At 39.9% G+C, this 25,271-nt stretch overlaps 1 protein-coding gene across 1 annotated transcript; it reads left to right on the top strand.

The window, feature by feature from the left end:
- The first annotated feature begins 22,443 nt into the window (after positions 1 to 22,443).
- LOC110920290 lies at positions 22,444 to 24,360 on the top strand. The gene has a single exon (XM_022164509.2). It carries the CDS (start codon positions 22,444 to 22,446, stop codon positions 24,358 to 24,360), a length of 1,917 nt encoding a protein of 638 aa, XP_022020201.2.
- Positions 24,361 to 25,271: the final 911 nt, after the last annotated feature.

Here is a 25,271-nt window from a genome sequence, read left to right as displayed (position 1 = left end):
GTGGTTGGCGGTTATTCCCGTAACCGTCATTCCTTCTATTCCCGTAGCCATACTCTTCATCCCCAACGTAGTTGGCATTTTGATAGCCGAACTCTTCATCTTCGTACCCTCTTGCGTTGTAGACGTTACCCCTATTGATGTATCCCCAATCTTCATCATCGTTCATTCGATCATCATAGTAACCCCCATCATCCGAGTTTTCCGTATGAATGCTTACATGTTTCGGTGAGTGATAACCGGGAACACTATAAGGTTCATCATCGGGGATTGCATTCCTCAAATCGTCGATATTGAAAAATGGGTCTTCATCCGCGGGATTGCCGCGATCACGATTACCCCTACGGTCGGAATTGACATTCCGATCATCAAGGTTGATAGGTAACGACGCTTGTCGGTGAAGGGTTTGTTGTTGGGGTGTTCGTTGGGTGTTATTAGGATTTTGGTTTCGGAAAGGTGGGGTGGGTGGTCTAGCGTTGGTATTACCACCCGGTTGTTCTTGAGGTATAGGTTGGGTGTTTTGAGCGGGATTAAAGTTGCACCGGTATTGGAATTGGTTCTGGTTTTGATTCGCCATTGAATCGGATTCAATGGTCGGCGTGAGTGGTGGTATTTGGTTGGTTTGATTAGAAGCAAGAGTTGCTTCTAACCGGCTTGCTAGGTTCCTTCTTGCGAGTCTTTCGATTTCCGGTTCGTAGACTAAAGGTGAAGTCCTCTCGGAGTTCCGCGTATGCATGCACTACCTGTAACCTGCACAAGTAACACACCCCGCGTAACAAGGAAAAAGACAAATACAAAAAGAAAGCTAAACAAATTAAACAGATAATCACGCAAATTCAAACAATATCCAAACACAAAGCGCACGCACTCCCCGGCAACGGCGCCAAAATTTGATCGGAGTGTCGCGCTCCGGTCAAAGATAATATTTATAAGCCCTAATTACCCTTAACAAATAGCTAGTGGTAGTGAGGGGTCGAACCACGAAGAGTATGTGGTTTGCGAATGGACTTTGAATGAAATGTAGAAATTGTCACTTTTATGAAGCTTGCTATTTTGTTTTTGTATATTTTTATTTGATTGAAAGATGCGATTTAAAATTACTAAAGTAATTTGTTTGATAACTACTAAAAACAAGCAATTGCGATAATGTAAATAAAGGTTTTGACAAGATAGAGAAAACAAGGTTCACACCCGGTTCGGTAATTGCAATCCTAGGGTTCTTACAAGTTTAGTTTTAATTCACTTGAATATGTTATTAACGGATTTCTATCATCAAAGCTTAGGTGCCAATTGCTATCAACGCATACACGGACCACAATGCACTTCGTTACTTCGGACAAGTAAAACCTTTTGAATGACAAGGCATAATTGCACAAACTTGTTTCGCAAAGTCAAATTTCATAACTCACTCGACAATTCACAAATATAGTTCAAATGCAAGACAATTGTCAATCAATTCAAATACAAGTCAAGTTGTCACAAAACCAAACTAAATCATTGTTCAAACCCTAGACTTACAATAACCTACACCGGGGTGAAACCTCCAAGAAATTAGCCGCTCATGGTGTAAATGGCACGATCAACGGATGCACAAGACTTGAATTGGGTCATCTTGGAGCTTGAAGATGGATGATTGGATGATTGATTAGGGTTGCGGATGGTTGGTGATGGTGGGTTGAGAGATGAATAGAATGGTGATGAATTAGGGTTCTTGATTCGGGTGAGAATTCGGGTTGTAGAGATGATGTTGGATGGAATGGTAGGTGAAGAATGGATGGTAGATGGCTCCAAGATGAAGTTTCAAACTCAAACTAAAGTGTAACTCCCGTTCTTGGTTGGTGAAAACTCTTTTAACTCGTCCCAACAACAAAACAACAAAAATTCGCGATGCCCATTTATGAGGACCGTCGCCGACGGACTAAGGAACCGTCGCCGACGGTGTGTGGAACTCAAAAATTGGCCGACGGCCTAGTTTGCTGCTTACGGTGAATTTCAGGCGACGGACATTTACACCAGCCGTCGGCGACGGCCCATATGGGCGTCGGCGACGGTGCCCAGAAACCATTCTCTCTGTTTTTCGCACTCCTTGCTCCCGGTTGACCCGTTTCGCTTCCTGATGGCTCGTTTTTCACTCCGGTGACCCGTAAAGCTTCCGAAAAGCTCCTTAAACTCCGTTAGACCTGCAAAACACATATCTAATCAAGAGTAGGCAATTCGAAACTAAAACTTGTGTAAAATCATCAAATTAAACAATTACAAGCACCGGTTTTCGACCACGTATCACATCCCCACACTTGTCTTTTGCTTGTCCTCAAGCAAATCTGTTTTTCACTTTCACGTGGGTCGAACAACGAATACACTCCCCATTCCCGAGACGAAGGTTAAGGTCCAATGTCATGCTAAAGTTCAAACTCTTTACAATATTCAACGTATTTAACGGTAACGTGATTTTATTTACACAAATGGTTACCCAAGATTAACCCGCCCGTGAAACCAACAATTCATGCACATCCCTCACAATGTTCTCTCCACTCGGCTTATAAATTGGCTAATATTTATAATGTATTAGCACTTAAAAGAATATTCACTCAAAACCGGTTAGAACATATACCCGCATAAGCTTGCAACTCAATCATTCTCCACTATTGATCACGAACACTAAGCACAAGTCATAAGGTCTTGCAAGGGTTGTAACGAGGCTAGGCTAAGGGTAGGAATTAGGATATTTTTAAAATGGCTAAGGTGATGAAAAATTCGATTTTTAGTACAAACCACTAAACTAAACAAAACTAAATATAACTATCAACTATGAGGCAACAATTTTCGCCTTTTATTCAACGACTACTAACACATCTTTTTGTATTTTTCTCAATGCCTTTTTACTCTTTTTTTCATAACATTTTCTGATTTTGATGGCTTGTTTTTCACTCCGGTGACCCGTAAAGCTTCCGAAAAGCTCCTTAAACTCCGTTAGACCTGCAAAACACATATCTAATCAAGAGTAGGCAATTCGAAACTAAAACTTGTGTAAAAACATCAAATTAAACAATTACAACCCCCGTTTTTCGACTACGTATCACCAGGTGAACCCGTCTGTTTCCCAGGGTACAACAGCCTAAGCAGATTGTACTGCCGGGATTAGCCTAGCACCTGAAAAAATACCTGAAACAAGAGTGCGTAGAGATTCAAGATTAGGGAAATCGTTAGAAGCTGTGTGTGAGGTATGAACCATACGAATTTCAGTGTGTCTAAAACAAAGCACAAAGCTTTGTATTTATACTGATAGAATTCGAAAGTGATAACCGAATATTGAATGCACCATTCAATAAAATCAATTCTCGAATTCAATAGCACAATGAATTCTGAAACATATAAAAATAAATTTAGAATTCAATGGGACCATCAAAGCGCCACATTGCGCCCATCGCCCTCGTCCCGATCCCGGGCCCGGGCGCGGGCGCGTGCGCGTGTGCGTGCGCGTGTCGGGTGCTTCGCACCCTCCTGGCTGCCACTGGGTGTAAGTTGTCACACAAGAATACATTCGTGTAGAAAGTTCTAATTATAAATCCACAAAAGATTTATCTCTCCACATATGTGGGACAAGCTCAATTTCCCACATGTTTATGGTTCCAACACACAAACTTAATGCACAAAATCTCTCATTCATCTTGGCTTAAATATTAAAAATTAATTAAATTAACTCATAATATAATATTAATTATTAAATTTCCAACAATCCCCCACATGAATAGAGATCGTCCCATACACTCAAGTGTCATGAAAAAATTTCAGCGGTTAAGTAATGCAGGATAGGTAGGTTTCCCTTTGAACCCTCCTTTGTGACATATACTTAGTCTCCTAGCGATTAGTAGACGCGATGTCCTTGAACCAACCCTTTTTTACATGGACGTTATTACACATCACACATTACTCTTCCTGGTCTGGCTAACCCCTCATAGTTGTGTCCGTTATGGTCATGGAGCACCATCCTGGTTCTGCGAGAGCTCTAGGAATTGTGCCCCCAATTCCATTTGAAGCGACCCCACTTCTCTCTAACATAGGTGATTTACAAATCATTAAAAGCCATATGCTTAACCTCTCTTGATATCACTGATTATAAGTAGGAATGGACTAGGAAGTTTGTAACTCCCTTTGTATGTTGAGGTACTCCCCCACAGTGATCTTAGTTCGTACAGTTAGGTGGTCCTATTGAGCCTAGATCATGGGATCTCCAATCTTCTAGGATAGGTTTTCTGTTGTACAAACTTACTCCAAGGGCTTTAGACCCATTCCTATTGACGACTTATGTACTACCTCTCTGCTTAAACCTTTTGTAAGCGGATCCGCAATGTTATCCTTTGACCTCACATAGTCAATCGTGATAACTCCAGTTGAGAGTAGTTGTCGTATCGTGTTATGCCGACGTCGCATGTGTCTTGATCTGCCATTATACATTGCACTTTGAGCTCTACCAATAGCCGATTGGCAATCACAATGTATGCAAATAGCAGTCAAAGGCTTAGGCCATCTTGGAACATATTCCAAGAATTGACGCAACCATTCTGCCTCTTCTCCAACTTTATCTAACGCGATAAACTCAGATTCTATCGTGGATCTAGCTATAAGAGTTTGTTTGGGTGACTTCCAAGATATAGCTGCTCCTCCAAGGGTAAACACATAACCACTTGTTCATCTGGAATCTTTCGTATCGGATATCCAGTTGGCATCACTGAATCCTTCCACAACAGCTGGATTTTGGCCATAATGCAATCCATAATTTCTCATGTGTCTCAAATACCTTAACAATATTGTAATACCCTTCCAGTGATCTGAACTACGATTACTAGTATATCTACTTAGCCTACTCACATCATATGCTAAGTCTGGTCGAGTACATGACATGAGATACATAAGACTACCAATGATCCTTGAGTATTCCAATTGAGCAACACTCTCGCCTCTATTTTTTGACAAATGTTGAGAGGTATCAATTGGAGTTTGAGCTACACTCGTGTCCCCAGGATTGAACTTCTCAAGGATCTTATCCACATAATGAGATTGACTTAGCACCAAACCAGTTTGGGTTCTAATGATCTTTACTCCAAGAATCACATCAGCTAGACCCATATCTTTCATGTCAAATCTCGCTTTCAACATGTCTTTAGTAGATCTGATCATCTTATCATCACTCCCAATGATAAGCATATCATCTACATAAAGGCATAAGATCACATAACCATTAGAAGTGTCTTTCACATAGACACATTTGTCGCATTCATTTATTTTGAAACCACTGTTAAGCATAACTTGGTCAAATTTTTGATGCCATTGTTTTGGAGCTTGCTTCAAGCCATATAATGACTTGACGAGTTTACACACTTTGCCCTCTTGGCCAGGAGCACATCAGTGTGAATCAGATCAAGGGGTTCAGTTATTCTTTCAACTGATTTGAAGGATGATCTTGTTTGTTTGGCTTCAACACAAGTTTTACATTTTGTTTTAGAGTCAATGGCAAAAGTTGGTATGTAATCTAATTTAATTAAACGACGCATCGAATTAAAATTTACATGACCAAGACGTCCATGCCAAACATTAGGAGACTCAACCAAGTAAGCAGAAGTACTAGCACTTTTATTCATGTTTTTCTTAACAGCAGGACCGGCTCAAGGGGGGTGTAATAAAGCAAGAGCTTTAGGCCTCCATTTTCCTAGGGCCTCAAGTTCTAAGAAAATATATTATATTTTGGTAATTTTGGCTTTGAAATTGTTAACATTGAGGTTTATGATCTATAATTACGCGTATACAAAGATGATATATGAATAATAGATTCATAGCAAATTTTTTCGATTACAAAAAGGGCCCTAATTTTGCTATCCGCTTTGGGCCTAGAAAAAATTAAAAATTTTTGAGCCGGCCCTGCTTAACAGCCATTACATTAAGTTTAAACATGCCATTTTGGGCATAGCCCTTTCCAACAAACATACCACGCTTAGTTAAAACAAAATTATCACTTTCAAAAACCAAACGAAAGCCATGCTTGTTAAGCATCCAACCCGACACAAGACTCTTGCGCAGGTCTGGAACATAAAGCACATTCTTCAAAGTGAGCTCTTTCCCAGAAGTCCACTTCAAGATCACATCACCTTCTCCCTTGATATCAGCTGTAGCAGCATTTCCCATGTACAACTTTTCCCCCCACCACCTCTTTAAATGTATTAAAGAGGGCCCTATCTGGGTACACATGGCGGGTTGCCCCAGTATCAACCCACCACCCTTTTGGCTCGTTACCCACCAAATTTACCTCCTCCGCCATGGCAGTGAGGTCTGAAATCAGGGCCACTAATGGCATACCATCATCATCAACCATAAGAGCTATGTCACGTTTAGGCTCTTTACATTGATCAGCACGGTGACCAATTTGTCCACAGTTGTAACACTTCCCTTTAAAGGGACCAACCTTCTTCTTCACACCACCTTTTTTTCGCATAAAAGCCATATTGCCTACATACATGGTGTGTCAAGTATATAGTTTGTAGGACAACCGTTCACAAAATAAATAAAATAAGAATTTTATTAATAAACAATCTGATTGCAATAGATAAATAAGAACATAACTAAACTGAAAGAAATTACAATACAAGAAATGTAAATCAAACTAAGAACAGGTTACAAGAAAACAACGGTGACTGAGGCACGTGAAGATCACGCTTCCCTTAAAACAGATTTCGGGCCACCCAGGTGAACCCGTCTGTTTCCCAGGATACAACAGCCTAAGCAGATTGTACTGCCGGGATTAGCCTAGCACCTGAAAAAATACCTGAAACAAGAGTGCGTAGAGATTCAAGATTAGGGAAATCATTAGAAGCTGTGTGAGGTATGAACCATACGAATTTTAGTGTGTCTAAAACAAAGCACAAAGCTTTGTATTTATACTGATAGGAATTCGAAAGTGATAACCGAATATTGAATGCCACATTGCGCCCATCGCCCTCGTCCCGGTCCCGGTCCCGCGCCCATTTTCCTAGGGCCTCAAGTTCTAAGAAAATATATTATATTTTGGTAATTTTGGCTTTGAAATTGTTAACATAGAGGTTTATGATCTATAATTACGCGTATACAAAGATGATATATGAATAATAGATTCATAGCAAATTTTTTCGATTACAAAAAGGGCCCTAATTTTGCTATCCGCTTTGGGCCTAGAAAAAATTAAAAATTTTTGAGCCAGCCCTGCTTAACAGCCATTACATTAAGTTTAAACATGCAATTTTGGGCATAGCCCTTTCCAACAAACATACCACGCTTAGTTAAAACAAAATTATCACTTTCAAAAACCAAACGAAAGCCATGCTTGTTAAGCATCCAACCCGACACAAGACTCTTGCGCAGGTCTGGAACATAAAGCACATTCTTCAAAGTGAGTTCTTTCCCAGAAGTCCACTTCAAGATCACATCACCTTCTCCCTTGATATCAGCTGTAGCAGCATTTCCCATGTACAACTTTTCCCCCCACCACCTCTTTAAATGTATTAAAGAGGGTCCTATCTGGGCACACATGGCGGGTTGCCCCAGTATCAACCCACCACCCTTTTGGCTCGTTACCCACCAAATTTACCTCCTCCGCCATGGCAGTGAGGTCTGAAATCATGGCCACTAATGGCATGCCATCATCATCAACCATAAGAGCCATGTCACGTTTAGGCTCTTTACATTGATCAGCACGGTGACCAGTTTGTCCACAGTTGTAACACTTCCCTTTAAAGGGACCAACCTTCTTCTTCACACCACCTTTTTTTCGCATAAAAGCCATATTGCGTACATACATGGTGTGTCAAGTATATAGTTTGTAGGACAACCGTTCATAAAATAAATAAAATAAGAATTTTATTAATAAACAATCTGATTGCAATACATAAATAAGAACAGAACTAAACTGAAAGAAATTACAATACAAGAAATGTAAATCAAACTAAGAACAGGTTACAAGAAAACAACGGTGACTGAGGCACGTGAAGATCACGCTTCCCTTAAAACAGATTTCGGGCCACCCAGGTGAACCCGTCTATTTCCCAGGGTACAATAGCCTAAGCAGATTGTACTGCCGGGATTAGCCTAGCACCTGAAAAAATACCTGAAACAAGAGTGCGCAGAGATTCAAGATTAGGGAAATCATTAGAAGTTGTGTGAGGTATGAACCATACGAATTTCAGTGTGTCTAAAACAAAGCACAAAGCTTTGTATTTATACTGATAGGAATTCGAAAGTGATAACCGAATATTGAATGCCACATTGCGCCCATCGCCCTCGTCCCGGTCCCGGTCCCGCGCCCATTTTCCTAGGGCCTCAAGTTCTAAGAAAATATATTATATTTTGGTAATTTTGGCTTTGAAATTGTTAACATTGAGGTTTATGATCTATAATTACGCGTATACAAAGATGATATATGAATAATAGATTCATAGCAAATTTTTTTCGATTACAAAAAGGGCCCTAATTTTGCTATCCGTTTTGGGCCTAGAAAAAATTAAAAATTTTTGAGCTGGCCCTGCTTTACAGCCATTACATTAAACATGCCATTTTGGGCATAGCCCTTTCCAACAAACATACCACGCTTAGTTAAAACAAAATTATCACTTTCAAAAACCAAACGAAAGCCATGCTTGTTAAGCATCCAACCCGACACAAGACTCTTGCGCAGGTCTGGAACATAAAGCACATTCTTCAAAGTGAGCTCTTTCCCAGAAGTCCACTTCAAGATCACATCACCTTCTCCCTTGATATCAGCTGTAGCAGCATTTCCCATGTACAACTTTTCCCCCCACCACCTCTTTAAATGTATTAAAGAGGGTCCTATCTGGGCACACATGGCGGGTTGCCCCAGTATCAACCCACCACCCTTTTGGCTCGTTACCCACCAAATTTACATCCTCTGCCATGGCAGTGAGGTCTGAAATCATGGCCACTAATGGCATACCATCATCATCAACCATAAGAGCCATGTCACGTTTAGGCTCTTTACATTGATCAGCACGGTGACCAGTTTGTCCACAGTTGTAACACTTCCCTTTAAAGGGACCAACCTTTTTCTTCACACCACCTTTTTTTTCGCATAAAAGCCATATTGCCTACATACATGGTGTGTCAAGTATATAGTTTGTAGGACAATCGTTCACAAAATAAATAAAATAAGAATTTTATTAATAAACAATCTGATTGCAATACATAAATAAGAACAGAACTAAACTGAAAGAAATTACAATACAAGAAATGTAAATCAAACTAAGAACAGGTTACAAGAAAACAACGGTGACTGAGGCACGTGAAGATCACGCTTCCCTTAAAACAGATTTCGGGCCACCCAGGTGAACCCGTCTGTTTCCCAGGGTACAACAGCCTAAGCAGATTGTACTGCCGGGATTAGCCTAGCACCAGAAAAAATACCTGAAACAAGAGTGCGTAGAGATTCAAGATTAGGGAAATCATTAGAAGCTGTGTGAGGTATGAACCATACGAATTTCAGTGTGTCTAAAACAAAGCACAAAGCTTTGTATTTATACTGATAGGAATTCGAAAGTGATAACCGAATATTGAATGCCACATTGCGCCCATCGCCCTCGTCCCGGTCCCGCGCCCATTTTCCTAGGGCCTCAAGTTCTAAGAAAATATATTATATTTTGGTAATTTTGGCTTTGAAATTGTTACCATTGAGGTTTATGATCTATAATTACGCGTATACAAAGATGATATATGAATAATAGATTCATAGCAAATTTTTTTCGATTACAAAAAGGGCCCTAATTTTGCTATCCGCTTTGGGCCTAGAAAAAATTAAAAATTTTTGAGCCGGCCCTGCTTAACAGCCATTACATTAAGTTTAAACATGCCATTTTGGGCATAGCCCTTTCCAACAAACATACCACGCTTAGTTAAAACAAAATTATCACTTTCAAAAACCAAACGAAAGCCTTGCTTGTTAAGCATCCAACCCGACACAAGACTCTTGCGCAGGTCTGGAACATAAAGCACATTCTTCAAAGTGAGCACTTTCCCAGAAGTCCACTTCAAGATCACATCACCTTCTCCCTTGATATCAGCTGTAGCAGCATTTCCCATGTACAACTTTTCCCCCCACCACCTCTTTAAATGTATTAAAGAGGGTCCTATCTGGGCACACATGGCGGGTTGCCCCAGTATCAACCCACCACCCTTTTGGCTCGTTACCCACCAAATTTACCTCCTCCGCCATAGCAGTGAGGTCTGAAATCATGGCCACTAATGGCATACCATCATCATCAACCATAAGAGCCATGTCACGTTTAGGCTCTTTACATTGATCAGCATGGTGACCAGTTTGTCCACAGTTGTAACACTTCCCTTTAAAGGGACCAACCTTCTTCTTCACACCACCTTTTTTTCGCATAAAAGCCATATTGCCTACATACATGGTGTGTCAAGTATATAGTTTGTAGGACAACCGTTCACAAAATAAATAAAATAAGAATTTTATTAATAAACAATCTGATTGCAATACATAAATAAGAACAGAACTAAACTGAAAGAAATTACAATACAAGAAATGTAAATCAAACTAAGAACAGGTTACAAGAAAACAACGGTGACTGAGGCACGTGAAGATCACGCTTCCCTTGAAACAGATTTCGGGCCACCCAGGTGAACCCGTCTGTTTCTCAGGGTACAACAGCCTAAGCAGATTGTACTGCCGGGATTAGCCTAGCACCTGAAAAAAATACCTGAAACAAGAATGCGTAGAGATTCAAGATTAGGGAAATCATTAGAAGCTGTGTGAGGTATGAACCATACGAATTTCAGTGTGTCTAAAACAAAGCACAAAGCTTTGTATTTATACTGATAGGAATTCGAAAGTGATAACCGAATATTGAATGCCACATTGCGCCCATCGCCCTCGTCCCGGTCCCGCGCCCGCGCCCGGGCGCGTGTCGGGGGCTTCGCACCCTCCTGGCTGCCACTGAGTGTAAGTTGTCACACAAGAATACATTCGTGTAGAAAGTTCTAATTATAAATCCACAAAAGATTTATCTCTCCACCTATGTGGGACAAGCTCAATTTCCCACATGTTTATGGTTCTAACACACAAACTTAATGCACAAGATCTCTCATTCATCTTGGCTTAAATATTAAAAATTAATTAATTTAACTCATAATATAATATTAATTATTAAATTTCCAACATAGTTTTCATGCTGTCATACCATTAACTTAGGTAGCGTTCGTTTCATGGAATGGAATGGAATGGAATTAGGAAGTTTTTCTTTGTAAAATTGATCTTGGTTGGGGGAGAGAGGAATTTGAAATCCCATAAATTTCTTTAATCAATGAAATTTGTGACTATTTCAACATTCCTTAGAAATCCTTCACTCAAATGAAGGAATGGAATGGAATGTTGAAATAGTCACAAATTTCATTGATTAAAGAAATTTATGGGATTTCAAATTCCTCCCTCCCCCAACCAAGATCAATTTTACAAAGAAAAACTTTCTAATTTCATTCCATTCCATTCCATGAAACGAACGCTACCTTAGAATTAAAAGGTAACCTACGCCAACTCCTTATAGTCTTAAACTATTGTAGCAATTATAATCGATAAATAAGCCAACACAACATGAAATTACTAAATTCTCTATCCTTTAAATTGCAAGTCGTTTCGATTCAAAGAAATGGTATAAATTGAAGAAGGTGACACATATAGATCATTAAATAAAAATCTACTTTAACCCAAGTCGTGCTCCCGTTGATTTTAAACTACATATTGTCACCTATTGACTCTTTCTAGTTTAATTGCTCCTTCATTGTCAAAACAAACAGATAATTTGAGTCAAATGATCAAATTAGAAGATGCATTTGAAAGTGTATTGTTGAAGTTGTGTGGTATACAAAACAACAAAATGCTAAATTGTCAATTGGTAACTGCTATGCATGTGCACATTTATCAGCGAGTCATATTTGACAATTTTTCCACTAATACATTTGAACTGATCAAACAATAACTAGATCAGCGTAAATGTAATAAATATGTTTGTCTTGCTCCAAGTCTCCAGCTGATCCTGTACCACTCTCATTTTCCTAAATTACTTCACAATGAGTATTACATTGGTCACATTTCGATAATCATATCCACCGCTTAGTCAAGAAAGCTCTTTCTACATCTGGGGTGTAAACACATCTCCTTCTACACTTAATTACTATACAAGAGGGTAAAACAACAAACACAATAAGCAATGGTATCCCTAAATGCAAAGGGAAATACTAGATAACTGATGAGGAGTACTGTCACGGTCCAGGCCTAATATTTGCCATAGGGCCCATTAACTCCTAAGATAATTGAGCCTAAGGAAAAGGCCCAAATCACCGGTTTATATAGTAGAAGCAAACCTATAAGAAAACAATATATAGCTACATAAAATAAAGAAATCAATACGTAAGGAAGGTTAAGAAAACAAGCCCAATATAGTAGATGCAAACCTTAATCTGTCAACCCATTAAAGGAATAAATTTTGTAATACCATAGTTAGAATTTAGAGGGATGGAGTCGTCCAAGTTTCTAAAGTTCTCTCTAGATGTCACATCAGCGTCATATCAGATTTTCCTCGTAATCTTTATTTTCCCCAAATTTCCCAGTTATGTAGGGAATCATCCCATTTTTTCTTTGTTTTCTCCCAAAACTAAAATAATTTAATTATTTTAAATTTATATAACACTAACTTGCTTGTAAATAAAAATAATAACTCATCGTCATCATACTCAGTAAATCTTACCAATACCAAAACTAAAGTAGGGTCTAAAGGGGGTAAAATGTAGATAGCCTTCCTATACCCCGTAGGAATAGAGAGGTTGCTGCTTCCGGTAAGACTCCCGCCTCGATAGTAGTTTGCATTAAGACTTGGATACAAGGCAGATAACACTCAACAATCAGGACAAATGCAGATTAGTGCATCTACCCGTTTGTCTTTTGGTCATCAACGCCACCACGTTAGGCACATAACTATTTTTTTAAATATTAAAATAATAAATATTACAAATAACTAAATAAAACTATTTGTGGTTCAAGTGGTGCAAATGCTAGAAATGCTTGATAAGATTCGTTCGAAGGCTAACGTGAACTGTCCGTGATCGGATTTGTGATAGAATATTCCGCCACATATTTAATCTCTTGGAGGATCTTCTACGTGTTGAGGAGATATCACCACACCTTCATGCTTCAAGATAATACTATGTAGGATAATGCACTCACCATGATTTTTCAAATCTTTTAAGGTTGTAATGGCTTTGCAGGTTGTTGAAGTATTTGCCAACTACCTTTTAGGACCCTAAAGCTCATTCAACGTTCTTTCATGTTGCTTCTTGCGCTTTCTTTAAGGGCTATTGTTTAAAGAGTAAATTACAAGTTTTGTCCTTTATATTTGTCCCAAATTTCAAGCGCTGACCTTTACCTTTAAAATTGATGAGTTTTGTCCTTAACGTTTCAAAATTCTACACGTTATGTCCTTTAGGGCAAACCCAGTTAATTTTTTTTTGTTAAATCTGATCATGTTCAAGGCACATGAGGGCATATTCATCAGATTTAACATTAAAAATTAACTGGGTTTGCCCTAAAGGACATAACGTGCATGATTTTGAAACGTGAAGGACAAAACTAATCAATTATAAAGGTAAAAGACAACGCCTAAAATTTGGGACAAACATAAAAGACAAAACTTATAAATTACTCTTGTTTAAAATCATCTTTTGGTGGATGTGACAATGTTTTAATTATGGTAAATCCCATCCAAATTTATATTCAAATCCATTTACCTCGAAAGGACATTTCGGGACCGGTTCCACTCAAAAAAATTATTGAACAAAGACGATCGGTCGATTATGTTGATGTCATTGTTTGATCCCGGGAGGAGGGGGGAGGTTCCAAAAATTGCATGCCAAAACCATAACTATTGAAATGTCACCACTTCAAGTATTAAATTGGTTACTTACAATCTTTTGGACAATTCTTCCAAGGTCAACGTTTGCAATTTGTGCTCCCCGACATCCCTAGAAAACCATGTCGTTGCTCATGTGCGGTTTATAAAAGTTGTATGTTTCTGTAAGTTGGTTTGCGAATATCATTTTGCTTACAAACTAATAACACTATTACAAAAGTATTGCAAGGTTTCACGTGATGTTCTCCCAGACATATGCAAATATTCATCAAATGAGTCAGACGCGTCATTGTATGCTAGCTGGCGTATAGTGGATGTGCAGTTTTGTTGTGCCATAATCAAATCTCGTTTGAATGTACTCAAAATTTCTCTCTGTATCCTTGACTATTAATAAAAACAGATCTTTATCCATTTGAAACATCATGAGGGTGAATGTTAGATTGGCATCAGTGAAATAGTGTGCCACAAGTTGTTTATGAGATTCTTCACGGTCGTCTCAATACACATACCTAATTAATATAACGAAAACTTAGGGAAAAAAATACAAAATCTTAAAAACAAAATAAGTTACAACATTTAAAAAAAATAAACCTTCTTGACGACGGACCTGTGTCTTGAACTTAGTTTAAAGATAAAGAGACCACGGTAGTCAAAACACAAAGTTGCACTTAGTGTCGCAATATTTTCTTCCTCGGAACTTGACAACTAGTATGAAAGCGGTGTTTAAATAAATCCATTTTAACGTATGTGAAATACATGTTTGATGAGAAAATTGGGTGAATGGATTAAGAAAGTGGGGTGAAATGAATATATTTTGGTGAGAATTTTGTTAACTATATAAATTTGAAATTAAAAAAAAAATAATACAATTATTTAAACGGTCATATGGCCGTTGAACAACAGGCTGCAACCCCAACCGGGAGAATACGTGAATTATCACCAAATGGTTAAAAAAATCATTTCCCTGGTGTCGAGGAACCGGTGTTACTGTCCGGGGCCGGTTTTCTCTGCCCCTTTCCCGGATGCCACTTCGAGTGCTCTTAGAAACATGTCATTCATAACATTTCTTTTACGTGAAAATTGATATCGTAATAAAATTACCAATGGGGTATTGGGGTGGTGGTCCATTGGCAAACATGGGCGAATAATGGGGGCGGGAGGGGGCGGCCGACCCCCCGAACTTTTCACTCAGTAGTGGAGAGTATGTAGTTTTCGTATAGAAATTTTTTGGTATATACGTTTTTGAACCCCCGTTTTACAGAAATTTTTGGGTATATACGTTTTCGACCCCCCGGTCGGAAATCTCAAGCTTCGCCACTGTTGGCAAAGGCAAAGCCTTTAAACAGCTTGGGAGAGTGAGGCTTTAGGTTCAAGTCCCACCGACGACAAGAATAAAAAGAAATTTGCCATTAAAAAAAAGATATCGTAATAAAATTATAATTATATATATATATGGAACCCATTAAGTGGAAGTTACCTTTGAAATCAATCTCCACCGTCGGATCATGCTGAGATTAAATCTTAGCCACTTAAACTCACAAAATTAACCGCTATTGTGGCGGTTCAGAGCGGTTATTAGCGGTTTCCTTAATGGGTGGTTAGTTCCACATTTTCCTACCCATTATCTCCACAACTTTGGTGGTTATCTCCTAATGGATGGTTAGCCCAACTTTTCAGCAAGTAGTGGGGATAGCGGTCTACGTAACTTTCAAGCATAATGTGTATAAAATACATAGGGAGCATGAAAACGTATTTCATTTTGTTGGTCACATAACCAAGACAAACACTGCAGATTTCTCACAAGACATATTTCGTGCTATGCAGTACCTATTTTCAACAGCAGAGTTTGCATGCAAGGTAACTCTGATTTTCTACATGGTGCGGAATTTAAGTGTATGATCCAAAAGTGACAAAATACATATTATATATATTGTATTAGCAACTTAAGAAACTTTCCATTTCCGCTTTCTAACAATGATTCTGAAGCCAAGCAGGACTGGCTTATAGTTAGTCCGATCAGAGAAACACTCCCAAGTGTTGAGATCCTTTATTACGGCCAATGTTTCAGCCCTACAAATCTCAGTTTGAGAGAGATTAGTGAAGAGGTGACCTTTTTTTATGTAATTTTACAATACCAATGCATCAAATTATACGATTTTAGAGTTGAATGCATGCATGAGTGTATTTTTATTTTGTTGATTTTATTATATAATTGAAACCCCTCCACTTGATGTATCACATTTTAGCTTTCTAAAAAAGCTTTTGTAACCAAGCAGGACCAACACATCAGCCCGATCAAGAAAGAACAAAAGGTTTGTTCTACTTTAACAATACTGGAAAATGTTTATTTTACTTTTAACACTACAGGTAAAAGTTCAGACATGCTGAATATTTATATTTCTTTTCATAAGTTTCAGACTAACACAAGCAGGAACAAAGTGGGGCAACGAGGGAAGTTGGGGTTGCAACTGCCCTTTAGCATATCTATATAATACGCGAATAGTGTCTTAAAAAAATATTTTTTCTCAACAGAACTTGCGGAGCACTTCAACTTATAGAAATGAAGTACATTTTCGAAGTTGACGATTACGAAAGCCAAGGTAAGATAAACTAAACAGTAGAGATGGAGACGTACATGTTTCATTGTTGTAATATAGTTATGCTTTTTTTCATCTCATCCGAGTGACATGGAACAAAAGTAGCAAAGGATAAGTGGAAATGGATACATTTACATGGAGCAAAAGTAGATCCGAATGAAACCACAAACTAACTTGCCAAGGTAATTTATTTTATTAAATATTCTACTAACCTACATTATTAAATGTAATCAACAATGAATTTTGTTTTCTTGTAGAATGTGTATTTTTATGTTTATTTTATTTTTTAGAAAGACAGGTTTGGGCCCCTGAACCGGTTTATAAAAACTAATTTTCAACTTAGAAAGACTGTCTTTCAACTATGATACTTAATACCAAAACGGCTTGCGAGTCAATCTGCAACTCCAAATTCTTCAACTTTATATCATAATCACCCACTAAATTCACATCTGATTCCATTTTTATTTCCATGCAGGGTTGGCATTGCTCAACGGCCTAGGTTTTGGTAAGATTAGAAAACCAATCATTTGAGTAAATTCAGGAGCACATTTCTCCTTTTACAACTCATCCTATATTTGCCATGTATTTAAATACCCTCGCATAAAGACTTTTGAGAATGCTTCACCAAGGGTGAACTTATCTTGGCACGGTGGGATATATTATCACATAAGAACATTTAAACCATGCCACATGTTGCCCCCTTACTACCATATATTAGTGTTGATACTTTGACAAATGGGCATCATGCATCAAGTCAACAAGTCAAAAAAATGCCATCTTTGAGGTTAAAGAGGACGATCCAAAAGCCGAAAAAATTGAGGGAGTAAACCATGTTTGACTGTTACAAAACTTTCCCACATTGTTGCCTACCGTTTACTTTTGCGTTAAAATGACATCATTTCATGTTTTGTCACTCTATCACTTTTATTTTGTATTGTTGTGTGGTTGTACACTATTCACGTTCGTTTTCCTTTTATAAATTAAAAATGGTGCTTTTGTTTATAATGTTGTTTAGACTTGTGTTCACTTAATGTGGGTGTTTGGGATTGCTTATTTTGAGCTCCTTTTTGTAGTGTTTGGATAATGGGTTTTGAGAATAAGTTTTAGTGGTTTGAAAAGAAGAAAAGGAAAAGTTAGACGGTTGCAACCTTTTCAAAAAAGGATATGAAAAAGAAGAAAAGGAGAAGCGTTCCCGAACACCCTCAATATATATTATCTTTGTTTGTTACGTTGTTAGCGTAAACGGACGGGTATTAAACTAGTTAGAGATGACTCAAATATAGCCAAAAGAGAGAAACTTAAAAATGCAGTTAAGAAGTTTCACTTCCTTTTGAAGTAGTTTCTATTAGTATTTCAATCTCCAATATTTTTACTATATACATTCGCTATAACAACACATCTAAATTAAAAGGTTTGTTGCACTATTGAGCATAGATGTGTGCAACTCATCATAACTAGGTGTCTAACCTGTAGGACGTGTCCAACCTTCAGTTTTATCTTTTATAAGAAGTTTGATGTACACTTAATTACTGTGATACGACTAGTTCATTTTAACGGTGCACATAACACTTCATGTCTTAATCTTGTAATAAGTTTAATCTAATGCCACACCGTCATCGTCGAACGACTGTTTGTGGTTGAATCAAACTGGCGTTAACAATACTTAATGTTAAATCATAGCCCACTGAATTTTAAACGGTCGTTTGCGTATACATTGAACCGTGAAGTGGAAAGATGTAAGATTAGAAAGCAAGGGGTATTTGTCAATGAGCTTGTGGCTTAGTGGTAAGGGAAAGACTTGGGTTTCAAGAGATCCAGGTTCAATTCTTGCTTCCCCTCATTAGTTTTCGACGGCACCTGGTGATGATGGGAGACTAGGCGAGTGGGTGGCGTTTGCTAGTTCAATCCTTGAACTGAACGGGTTTTACCTCACCACACTATCATGCCTTCGGGCGATTGTTCACATGCTTCTGCTTTAGGTGATGGTTTTCCCCGACTTGAAGGATAGTGTATTTTCGCCAGTAATACATTTGGAGGATTCGTTTGCCGTTAAAAAAAAAAAAAAAAAAAAAAAAAAGACCAAAGGGGGACACATGAACCTTGAATACTAAATAGCAATGAAATTGACAACAATGTGACGTTCATCAATCATCATAAACTATTTCACCTAATTCTCTACTGAGAGTCAAATGGGTAACAAATCTTGTCAAACTTAACCAGCCATAATTGAATTTGGTGAGATGGGATGTTTTTAAATCATGTCAATTTCCAAGGGACCGACCAGTTAATAACCAAAACATAAAATTACACTGAAGATGCAATGTACTGAGTATGAATATGAATATTAATTGGATTAAGATACTATATTTGTTACTTATACATCATGAATATTATACATCATGATACCATTTTTTCATCTGCCAAGTAAAAAAACCAAACATTTCCCCAAAAGATAATTCAAATTCCCAAAATACCCACAGTTTTCCCCTAATATTAGTGGAAAAAACATGGGTATTTTGGATAATTAATCAACCATCATTAATCAACAAAAAGAAAAAGATATGATGAAAAACCCTAAAAATGTTTTGTTAATTATGAAGAGCATCAGGGCAACTGGGTACTTTTCTTTTGGTTTCTTGGAAGCCTTTGCCATTTGAAACAGTTGTAGTGTTGATCTTTCGAGTGAACCTGCCATTGAAGAACTTTTTGTATAGCTCCGATCTTTTATTGTCGTCGGAATCTTTGCTAGAATATGATAATGATGATGATATCCTTATTGCTCTTACCCTACAACAATCATTGCTTAAAACCCATGTTTGAAACAATGAGATGATGATCATAAGAACCACTATTGAGTACATCCTAGATCTCCACCATCTGCCGGAAAATGACATTACCGGTGATAAACCACATAAAGCAACTCTTGTTTTTCTTGTATCCTTCTCTCTCTCTCACACACACACATACACGAAGACACAATGGTTCTATACTTCTATCTAGACCGAGAGTTAAATATATGTAGGGGAGGTGTGACGAGTTCTCATGCAATAATGGGACCCCAAGTGGGACTTTAATCCTTTATAGACAAATTCCACTCATTTAATTTGATTTGTTTTACTCAACTATGGCTATTCACGAGCCGAGCTGAGCCAGGGTAAGTTTGGGTTCAGTTCAGTTTGATTATAATCGAGCTGGTTTGGTTTGGTTTGGATTTGAAATTGAGCTGGAAATCTAAGCTCGACTTGGCTTTGAGAAGAAAAAATAATACATGGCTCTCGAAATTCAGTAGTCTAAAATCTTTTTAATAGTTCAAATGAACATATCCAAAATAGGCTCAATTTAATATAGTACAAATCAAAATAAAGTTCAACAACACAAAATAAATTTAAAATATCAACGAAATAAAATATAAATTCATTAGCAAGTAATAAATATTCAACTATTTGCTATTACTCAAGTATGTGCTAAAATAATAACAAAAGCCCATTTAGCCTAAGGCCCTAATGTTATCTTTATGTGTTAAATATTGTCTCCTCTTCTAGTGGTAGAGGATTTGAGCCCCATGTGAAATAGATTGAGTAAACTACCATTTTGGTCTTTGTGGTTTGGGTATTTTTGCCATTTTAGTCCAAATCTCAAACTTTTTAAATCCGGGTCTCTATGGTTTCACTTTTATTGCCATTTTGGTCCAAAATTCAAAAACTCTCATTTTTTACTGTTCCAACATGCCTATTTTGTCTTTTTGTGCAGGGGTATTTTTGTCCAATTGATTTTCATTTAACATTTTGTTAATTATAAAACTAAATTAAATACCCTTATTAATTCTCGTTTCCCCATTTACATCATCTTCAACCCCCAAATCTAAAACTCAGTCTCTCTCTCCTCTCTCTCTCTCTTTAAACTCACTAGCCTTAACATCCATCATCTAACACAGTATCATCTCCGTTAATCACGCCTCTAAACAAAAGACCCAAATGGATCAGAACCGGACAGAGGGTCTGGTGTACACCCGGCAGTGGAGCAGCACCGGTTCATCTTCTCCGGCGATGTCACCGGTGAACAGCTAGAGAGAGAAACAAAGGGTTTCGTTTCGCCCAGTGAACAGTTAGAGAGAGAAACGAAGGGTTTCGCTTGTACCGGAATCACCCACCACCACCGTCTCCCCTCCACCACGGTACACCCACCACCACCGTCTCCCCTCCACCACCGTACACCCTCCACCACCGTACACCCACCACCACCGTACACCCTTAATACCCCTAGTACGCCGCTTATATCCTCAGATCTAACGAACCCTTATTTTCACATCGAAACCCTTTCAATCCCTGTTTTCTCAGCCAAATAAGCCTCCATTGCTGATAAACCCTGATTGCTGATAAAACCCCCAGTTGCAGATCTGTTTGTTATCGAAAATTGAAGGATTGCAGGTCTAGGATCTTTGCGATTGAACATTCAGAGATGAAGTTCTTGTTGCGTGATAGTAGTTGCAGAGAGAGAGAGAGAGAGAGAGAGAGAGAGAGGGAGGGAGGGAGGGAGGGAGGGAAGGAGAGAGAGAGAGAGAGGCGGGGGATGTGTATGAGAGAGACAGGTTTAGTTGTTTATATATAATTTGATTAGTTATTGACAACGGGCCAATGGGAAGCCCCATTTACCCACTTTGGCCTATCATCACGCAAGCCCAACAGGAAAAGCCCAACAGGAAAAGCCCAACAATAGTCTGCCTTGCCCACTAAGGTTACCGTTATGAGCGGGAAAAAGGACCAGAGAAGACAGGCAACATTTAATGCTCGATTAACAGAGGATCTTTTGCTGGAACTGTACCCCTTCGCCGGAAACATTAAATGAGACTATGATCTCACCGTTGGGGTCAGACACGTGTCTGAGCCCCCCCAAAGACCATCAGAACCCATTGGATTATCTCGTAAAAATATCTCACGTGAAGATTAAGGCTTGGTGGTTATATAAGGGTGCAAAAGGGATGATCAAGCAGGATCCAGGTATCTCATTTACTACCCTCACGTTTACTACCCTCACATTTACTACTCTCACACTAAATTCCGACCATCATTCCCACATATTTATTACAAGTATCACATTTATTAGATTCACACCTTAGAGGAAACATCCCGGTGATTATACTCATCGGGGTAAGCTCCTCAATTCTTCCGGCAAGTTTACTTACTCTCACGCCGGAGCTTGGTCACGGATCCCCCCTCCGGGGCCCTCCGTGACGAGGTTAACGGTTTGTTCTTTTGTAGTAGCGAAGATAAAGACTCTTGACGTCAACGAAGATCCATCTAACGTCATCCGGGAGTTGGGTATTCGACATTGGCGCCATCCGTGGGACATCAGCTTGTCCGGTGTTCCCACATCAAACTCCGGCGTTAAGAGTAGCTTATCTCACCGACAACAACATGGCAACCCCACCCAACTCATGTATCACCCAGACGGCACAGAATGATCTGGATAGGGTCACTGTAGAAGACATAACTCATGAAGAAGGCAACGAGAACCAGGTGGAAAACCCAGAAAGAATGGAGCACATCACCCCAGATTTTGTGGCCATGCACAGAGAAAAGCTAACAAAATGTCTTGAAGATTTAAAGAGACAAGAAAAGCTTGACAGCCTCAGGGCTAGGCTTTCTTTTGACACACCCTCCAACCAAGAAGGGACAGACCTTCAAAACAAGAGCAACAGTGGTGACCCACTGGAAACATTCATGACTGCCCTCAGACAAATGTCTTCATAAGAAAGGGAGGATCTCATCACAGGAAAGAAGTCGAAGGAAAAAGGGAAGGAAAAGGATAACCAAAGTGAGGATGGCCTGGATCAACCCTATCTACCACGGGACTTAGCTGACGTCTCAAAGTTCACACGAAGGATTGCAGAAGCACCAATGCCCCCCAAAACAAAGTTACCCCCATATTTTGACCGCTATGACGGGACAAGAGACCCTGAAGATCATCTTCATGCCTTCAGGGGAGCAGGGCAACTTGGGCGATGGTCCATGCCTGTATGGTGCCACATGTTTGTACAAACTCTGACGGAGGGAGCCCAGCTTTGGTTTGACAGCCTCCCTCCGGGGGGAATCGATAGTTATGAAGAGTTAAGCGAGAAGTTCCTCAGGAACTTTGGCCAGCAAATAAAAGTGGTCAAGAATCCAAATGAGATCCTCCACATAAGGCAGAGGGACAGTGAGCGAATAGACCAGTATATGGAGAGGTTCATCAAGGAGAGCATGAACATCAAAGATGTCCCGGAGGTCATGAAGATCAGCAGTTTCATAAACGGGCTAAAGCATGCACAGCTGTGTGAGAAACTGGGGGAGGAGTTCCCCCACTCGTTTGACAACCTTATGGACAGGGTCGGAGCCTTTGTCAGAGGAAAAGACACGGTCAGCAAAGCCAAGGAGACGGACGTCACACCCCGAAGGATCACCCCAGCTGCAAAGCCTCCTGACAAAGGTACACCTTACTCCAGAAAACCCGCTTTTGATAGAATGTTGCACGACAGAGCAAGGCCCTCATATTCCCCGTATAGACCTCGAGGGAGAGGCCCCCCACCTTACTCTGATCATTTCACCCCTCTCACCAAGACCCCAAGTGAGATACTGGCCACTGAGAGGGTAAAGAACTCCTTCCCGAAGCCACCACCCATAAAGCCTGGGCCAAAGGCACAGCCTAACGAGTATTGTGACTTTCACAAAGGTTTTGGGCATAAAACCGATGACTGTATGTATTTAAAGAGAGGAATAGAGGCTGCGGTGAAGACGGGAAGGCTGGCCCACTTGGTTAAGGAAATTAAGGGGGGGGGAGGGGACCGCAAGGGAAGAGATGTAAGGGAGCCTGGGAGGGCAGATGTTGATGTGATTAGAAGAAGGAATGAATTCGATACCACCCGGAGTGTAAAAGCCAGGATCCTGGGCTCCCCAGACTGCATGAAAGCTCCCATCCTCATGCCACACTTGGAGGAAAATGAAGTGCAACGACTTCCCCTTAACATCTCAGCCATAATAGCTGGCCACAAAGTGTCTCGAATACACGTAGACGGAGGGTCCGGTGTCGAAGTAATATACGAGCATTGTTTTGTCAGATTTGACAGAGATGTAAGAGATCGGCTCGAAGAAGATTCCATCCCCTTAGTGGGATTCAACAACAGTGTATCACACCCTCTGGGAAAAATCAGGCTTCCATTCACAGTTGGGGTAGGGGATCGAGTTCGAACGATAAACCTGACTTTCACAGTGGTCAGGGCACCCTCAAAGTATAATGCAATCTTAGGGAGACCCGGAATCGGGGACCTACAAGCACAGGCATCCACCCCTCACGGAGCTTTAGTGTTTCAAACACCGAAGGGTTTAGCCTGGGTAAAGTTTGCTTATGAAGTGATTTCCTCCGTATCCGAAGGAGAAGCATCCGAGAAGCCCCGGAAAGATGGAGTAGAGGAGTGGGTCCTTTGCGATAGGTTCCTAGAACAAACGATCAAACTAGGAAATCACTTAAGTGACAAATGCAAGAGTGCCCTGAAGGAACTGCTTCTCCTCAACATAGATGTGTTTGCATTCCAACACGGAGACATGACAGGAATCCCCCGGAGCCTAACCGAACACCGGCTCAACACCTACACATGGGCGAAACCGGTAAGACAGAAAAAGCGAAGCATGGGGCCCAACAAAAGAAGAGCTGCTTGTGAGGAAACCAGAAAACTGCTCAGGGCAGGGATAGTCAGAGAAGTAAGGTATCCGTCCTGGATCGCCAATCCGGTCATGGTTCAAAAGAAAGACGGGGGATGGAGGATGTGCATCGACTTCTAGGATTTAAACAAAGCATGTCCTAAGAACTGTTACCCCCTCCTAGAAATAGACGTCCAGGTAGACTCTTTGTCTCAATACCCCCTAAAATGCTTCCTGGATGCCTACAAGGGATACCATCAGATCCAGATGTCAATAGAGGACGAAGAGAAAACCGCCTTCATGACAGACGTGGGGACATTCTGCTATACCAAGATGCCCTTCGGTCTTAAAAATGCTGGGGCCACATATCAGAGATTCATGAACACCCTGTTCAGGGAACAACGGGGAACGAACTTGGAAGTATACGTTGATGACATTGTTATCAAAAGCTTGACAGAGATGGCCATGATAGATGACATAGCTGAGACTCTTAACACTATACAAGACGTGAATATGAAGTTAAACCCCGGAAAGTGCTGTTTTGGGGTGGAGGAAGGGAGTTTCTTGGGGTTAGTGGTCACTAAAGGAGGAATCAAAGCTAACCCGGAGAAAACTCAAGCTGTGGCTGAGATGCGATCCCCCAGGTCCCTAAAAGACATTCAACAACTGAACGGGAGATTAATAGCATTAAACCGTTTCTTGTCAAAGGTGGCCGACAGGACCCTCCCCTTCATGAAGGTGTTGAAGGACTGCCTCCAACGAACAAATTCAAATGGACCCCAGAAGCGGAGGCTGCCTTCCAAGAAATGAAAACTTACATCTGCAAGCTCCCAACATTGGCCACCCCAGTGCCCGGGGAACTCCTGCTCCTATACTTGTCCGCCTCGAAAACGACCATAAGTGCAGTTATGATGGTAGAACGGGAAGGGAAGCAGATCCCCATATATTTCATCAGCAGAACGCTTAAAAGCCCCGAGGAACGCTACATGCCCCTGGAGAAGCTGGCATTAGCCCTTGTTTTCGCATCCCGGAGACTCAGGAGGTACTTCCAA

The sequence above is a fragment of the Helianthus annuus genome, chromosome 16, assembly GCF_002127325.2.
Source record: "Helianthus annuus cultivar XRQ/B chromosome 16, HanXRQr2.0-SUNRISE, whole genome shotgun sequence".
Classification (NCBI taxonomy): domain Eukaryota; kingdom Viridiplantae; phylum Streptophyta; class Magnoliopsida; order Asterales; family Asteraceae; genus Helianthus; species Helianthus annuus.
The sequence above is the reverse complement of the archived record's forward strand: the minus strand, read 5'-3'. Positions and strand labels throughout refer to the sequence as shown.